Consider the following 6,441-nt stretch of genomic DNA (forward strand, 5'->3'; position numbering starts at 1 on the left):
GACTTCCCCTTTTGTATATTTGTAACTGCTTTCTCCGATGGCGTCATTTACTTATTTGACTATACATTGTAAGGATAAAGGGAAAAAACCTGTATATAAATATTGTACTCTAAAAGGTAAATGTGTTTCTCACAGGGGTGTCTGAAACTATCATATGTACTGGGATTGAATGAATAATAATAAATTATATATAATAGAAGTTTTGTTATAACCAAATGCCTTTTCCTGATTAATTTGCTTATGACTAATAATGATGATGTTGTACACTCTAACAAAGAGTACTGGCGGGACATACCTTGCTTTCCCTGTGTCTATGACTGATTTTAAAACCTATTAAAAATATGGATGTCTCAGTCTCAGACACCCTTCTGGGTGTCTCAGAAGGAAGAATGAGAGACTTGACTCAGGTTGGCTTAAAGAGGATTTCAAGAAGAACCAGCTTCAACTGTGATTTCTAGCCTCTGCCCCTGAAACATTTTCCATAAATAAAACAGATTTAGTTTTGTATAAATACAAGAATCTAGTAATATTTAAATTATTAGTAATATTAAATTACAGATGGTGAAATAAACCTAAATTGTAAAAAAATGGAGGGGAATTCTCTGGTGGTCCAGTGGTTAGGAGTCACACTTTCACTGCCAAGGATGTGGGTTCAATCTCTGGTCAGGGAACTATGATCCTACAAGCCATGTGGTGCGGAAAAGAAAAAAAAAAAGAATGCTACTCATCATTAGAAAGAACGGCCATTGATACAAGCAACAACTGGGATGCACATTAAGGACATCATGCCTAGTGAAAAAACCCAGTCTCGGAGATCCCATGTTGTATGATTCCACTTATCATCCTCCAAATGACTTGACTGTGAAGATGGAGAACAGGTTAGTCATTGCCAGAGACAGAGATGAAAGTAGAGGGATTAAGTGTGACTATAAAGGGGTAGTATGAGAGAATTTCTAAGTGGTGGTAAAACAGTTGTGTATCCAGTTGTGTTTGTTTTTACATGAATATATACAAAAGATCAAATGGCATAGATTTGTGCGCACACACACACACAAAACGCAAACACTCAGTGCATATAAAACTGCTAAAATCTTAATGTCTACAGTCCTGAAGTCTTTTTACCATATTGAAGCAGTGTCAATTTCCTGGTTTTGCTATTATACAACAATTGTGGAAAATGTCATCATGGTAGGAAGCTGGGGGGAGTTCAAGGGATTCTATGTATTATTTTAGCAACTCCCTGTGAATCTATAGTCATTTCAAAATAAATGTTAGCTGCATTCTCATAAGCACAAGTAGAAGTTAATACATATCTAGGATGACAAAAGAGGTGAAGATATGCAATGGAGAAAAGACAGTCTCTTTAATAAGTGGTGCTGGGAAAACTGGACAGCTATATGTTAAAGAATGAAATTAGAACACTCCTTAACGCCATACACAAAAATAAACTCCAAATGGATTAATGACCTAAACGTAAGGCCAGACACTATAAAACTCTTAGAGGAAAACATAGGAAGAACACTCTTTGACATAAATCACAGCAAGATCTTTTTTGACCCACCTCCTAGAGTAATGGAAATAAAAACAAACAAAACAAAAGTGGGACCTAATGAAACTTAAAAGCTTTTGCACAGCAAAGGAAACTATAAACAAGATGAAAAGACAACCCTCAGAATGGGAGAAAATATTTACAAATGACTCAACAAAGGATTAATCTCCAAAATATATAAACAGTTTATGCAGCTCAATATCAAAAAGACAAACAACCCAATCAAAAAATGGGCAGAAGACCTAAACATGAATTTCTCCAAAGAAGACATACATATGGCCAAGTGGCACATGAAAAGCTGCTCAACATCACTAATTATTAGTGAAATGCAAATCAAAACTACAATGAGATATCACCTCATAGCGGTTAGAATGGGCATCATCAGAAAATCTATAAGCAATAAATGCTGGAGAGGGTGTGGAGAAATGGGAACCCTCTTGCACTGTTGATGGGAGTGTAAATTGATACAGCCACTATGGAGAACAGTATGGAGGTTCCTTAAAAAACTAAAAATAGAATTACCATATGACCCAGTAATCCCACTACTGGGTATATACCCAGAGAAAACCATAATTTAAAAACACACATGCACCCCAATGTGCATTGCAGCACTATTTACAATAGCCAGGACATGGAAGCAACCTAAATGTCCATCAACAAGATGGATGGATAAAGAAGATGTGGTACATATATACAATGGAATATTACTCAGCCATAAAAAAGGAACAAAATTGGGACATTTATAGAGACATGGATGGACCTAGAGACTGTCATACAGAGTGAAGTCAGAAAAACAAATACTGTATATTAATGCATATATGCAGAATATGGAAAGATGGTACAGATCAACCATTTGCAAGGCAGAAATAGAAACACAGATGTAGAGAACAAACATATGGACACCAAGGGGGGAAAATCGGGAGGTGGCAGGGGCGGGATTGAGGTAGGATGAATTGGTAAATTGGGATTGCCATATATACATTAATATGTATAAAAGAGATTAATAAGAAAAATATCAAATTGTACACTTTAAATATAAGCAATACATTGTATGTCAATTATATCTCAATAAAACTTTTTAAAAGAAAACATATCTAGGAATTCTAAAGTCATATTTTCTTGAGATGTAAGCTTATGGACAGTGATTGTCTTATAGACTTTATTTTACTCTGTTAAAAGCAAAGATGTATTGAAACAGAAAAACCCAAAGTAAATTTTCATAGAATATTGGATTGGAATTATATCAAATAGCATTTTATTGAAACAATAATGTCTAAAAGCAATAAAAATATCCCTTTGCTATATGTCTATAAAATATTCATAAATAATAATTATTTAAAGTTACTCAAACTATTTTAAAAAGCAAAGTAAATAACCTTTACTGAAGTGTTTATATATTCTTACTAAAACTAATGCATTACCTGGAATGATAATGAAATTTTCAGTAGCATTAATTGTTTTCATTTTTTGAGGAACAAAGAGGATGTTTCTCTATGCCCTGGAGGATGTGTATTCCCTGAAGGAAAACTAACATTTACTGTCATGATTAGGGTATAAACATAAACAACAATTTCTTCCCTGCAGAGCTTATCATGATGGGAAGGTCCTAGGAGAGACTTACACCTGGATTTCTAATCAGTATTAAAGAATTACAAGCCTCAAGCAAATGTCATGTGCTCTATGACATGGTGGCATAGATGCCAAGTATGTGGTTTCCCTTCACAATCTCCTAATAAATTTTATAACTACAACTTTAATCTGAACTTTAGATTAACTTTAGACTGACTCCTGGAACATTCAGATTGTGATATCAATGCTATGACTCTTTTGGCAATAAAGGGAGAAGATTCTGTGACTGCATCTGCTCAGCGTTGATATCTCCAAAGCCAGTTCTTCTTTCAGGACAGTGGAGGTAAAATACACATGAAGTTCCCTCAGCACTAAGTTCCCTCAATGGAAGGAAAGTGAGTTAACCAAGTTTCTTTTTTTCTCTTTCTGTTGCTGAAAATGAGGAAAAGTATTTATATTGAATAACAAGAAACTCCAAAGTCTGGAGCTCTGACTCTACTGACTGCATTGTTCTCAGCATAACCTCTGTGTTGGCTTCATCCTCATTCTGTTAGCAAGAGGACTATAGCACTTCCAAGTGAGAAATCCAGAAACATAGCAACATCAGAGGAAGAAGAGATTTTGTTTTTTTCTAAAAAAAATTTTGTTGAAATATATGTATAATACAACTTTACATGTCATAGTAAGTATACAGCTTGATATATTTTCACTAACTTAACATCTAATTTAATCAGCACCCAAATTAATTTCTTCCTCATTCATGCCATCCTACAAAACCTGGGAAAGCACATCCACTTTGTTTTATTCATTCACTGTTAAGCTAGAATGGAATAGAGGAGGAGAATGTGTAGAAACAATGCAGTATATGGCTCAGTATAAAGTTTAGGCCACCAAGGCTCTCCTTCATGCCTATTACCAATTATTAACTTCATGGAATCTTATAGTAAAGTATCTGAAAATCCTAGAGACTCTTAGCATCTCCCTTCTAGGAAGCAGAATATTGGTATGGTCTCTGCCCTATAGGAATTCTCTTTCTTGAAGGTGATCACAGGGGAACTGAGGTATCTAACAGAGTGATGGAAACATAAGTAGGAACTAAAAAGTGACTGGTCAGATGAATACGATGGAGAGATGGGGATACATCCCCACCACTGAGGCCCATCAGCAGGTAGGCTTGTTCTGAAGACTGTATCTTCTGTATTGCATCTGTCTTTTAGTACAGATAGAGCTGTTGTTTGTCCCATGCAGCTCATGCAACAAAAGACAGTGATTTAAATGTTGAGGGGTGTGTGTTCCAGTACCTACAAAAGACCCTATGAAGCAAAGGAGGACTCAGGTGATTTCTGCCAGTCTGAGTCGCTTTCTCATAAAACTCCTATAAAAGAGAGTTTGTAAGGACAGAGCTGGTTCCCTGTTAATGGAATTTTCTTCTGTTCTCACAGATTTCCACAGTTGCAAATGCTGGCTAGAAATGACTCCTTAGTGACGGAATTTATTCTTGCTGGATTAACAGACCGTCCAGAGCTCCAGCAACCCCTCTTTTCCCTGTTTCTGATGATCTACATGGTGACCATGGTGGGCAACCTGGGCTTGATCATTCTTATTGGTCTAAATTCTCACCTCCACACCCCCATGTACTATTTCCTCTTCAATCTGTCCTTCATTGATCTCTGTTACTCTTCTGTTTTCACCCCCAAGATGCTGATGAACTTTGTATACAGGAAGAATATCATCTCCTATGGCGGGTGCATGACTCAGCTGTATTTCTTTCTGTTTTTTGTCATCTCTGAATGCTATATGTTGACGTCAATGGCCTATGATCGCTATGTGGCCATCTGTACTCCATTGCTGTATAAGGTCACCATGTCTCATCAAGTCTGTTTGGTGCTGTCTTTGGCTGCATATGTGATGGGGTTTGCTGGAGCCTCTGCCCACACAGGATGCATGCTTAGACTAACCTTCTGCAATGTTAATATCATCAACCATTACTTGTGTGACATCCTCCCACTCCTCCAACTCTCTTGCACCAGCACTTATGTCAATGAGGTGGTAGTTCTCCTTGTCGTGGGTATTAATATCATAGTACCCAGTTTCACTATCCTGATTTCTTACATCTTCATCCTCACTAGCATTCTTCATATCAAATCTGCTCAAGGAAGATTGAAAGCCTTCAGCACCTGCAGCTCCCACATCATTGCTCTTTCTCTTTTTTTTGGTTCCGCAGCATTCATGTACCTTAAATATTCTTCTCCTGGATCTATGGACCTGAAAAAAGTTTCTTCTATTTTCTATACTAATGTGGTACCTATGCTTAATCCTTTAATTTACAGTTTGAGGAACAAGGATGTCAAAGTTGCACTGTGGAAATCCCTGTTTAAAATCCAGAGGAGAACCATGTTCTAATTTGAAGCAGAAATATTGTAAAGAAATTCAGTTTTTTAATAATTTTTATTGGTGTCTTTCAAGAAGAGTATGTTTATCACCATGTTGCTTCTACAGATTGTCTTATATGTGGTATGATAGACTTATAACTTCCCTCACTGCTGATCTTGTCTGATATTTGGCCTCTGTATCACTTGTACCTCATATTGTTTTAGTAACTAACAACATGTTTATAAAAGGAATAAATATGCTGACCTTTTTAAAAATATTTTTTCCATATTTCTGTCTTCTGGGTTCCTAATCTGGACAAACACGGTGAATCATAAATCACGGAGTGTTAAAATTATATCTTGCCCATCTAAACACAGAATTGTGAAATACTGTAGGAGCATTCTCATTCTTGTCAATACTATTGCTGGTATAGGCAACAGGATTCAATAAAATGTCAATACAAACTAGCATATAGCTTAAAGTATTATCAGATTCTCTGATCTTTTCCTTTTGTTCTATATTTCTTATCAGCTTTCTTTTTATATTTTGTCCTTTCTTGTTCTCTTTGACAATGGCCAAATCTGTATCATATATACCACCTGTTTTTGAGAGACTCAGCCCAGTTCATCTAATATTGACGACAATACATGTAGCTCCAGCTTTTGTTGCCAAATATGGTGTTAACAGAGTGTGATTAAAGGAATAATACATATGTACCTTAGGATCCCAATAAGGGGGCTGACTGGTTTATTATAAAACTTGGATTCATTATTATCTAAAATGATGTGAAATATTTTGAAAAAGAGCATATAGTTCTTACTGCAGAGTTTCTTATTTATCACTTTAAAGGAAAATACTGCACATTGTTAGGAGAAATATGTTAGACTTTTTTCTTTTTATACTTAATGAGATTTATCATGAAAAAAGGCACATATTAATGATAATAAACT

The 6,441-nt window shown here is 35.8% G+C and overlaps 1 protein-coding gene across 1 annotated transcript; it reads left to right on the forward strand.

Annotated features, from left to right (window-relative positions):
• Positions 1-4,570: 4,570 nt before the first annotated feature.
• LOC130860734 (olfactory receptor 8B3-like) lies at positions 4,571-5,521 on the forward strand. Its single transcript, XM_057749328.1, has one exon. The coding sequence runs from the start codon at positions 4,577-4,579 to the stop codon at positions 5,519-5,521; it is 945 nt and encodes a 314-aa protein (XP_057605311.1). The 5' UTR covers positions 4,571-4,576.
• The last annotated feature ends 920 nt before the right edge of the window (positions 5,522-6,441 follow it).

The sequence above is a fragment of the Hippopotamus amphibius genome, chromosome 9 (assembly GCF_030028045.1).
Source record: "Hippopotamus amphibius kiboko isolate mHipAmp2 chromosome 9, mHipAmp2.hap2, whole genome shotgun sequence".
Classification (NCBI taxonomy): domain Eukaryota; kingdom Metazoa; phylum Chordata; class Mammalia; order Artiodactyla; family Hippopotamidae; genus Hippopotamus; species Hippopotamus amphibius.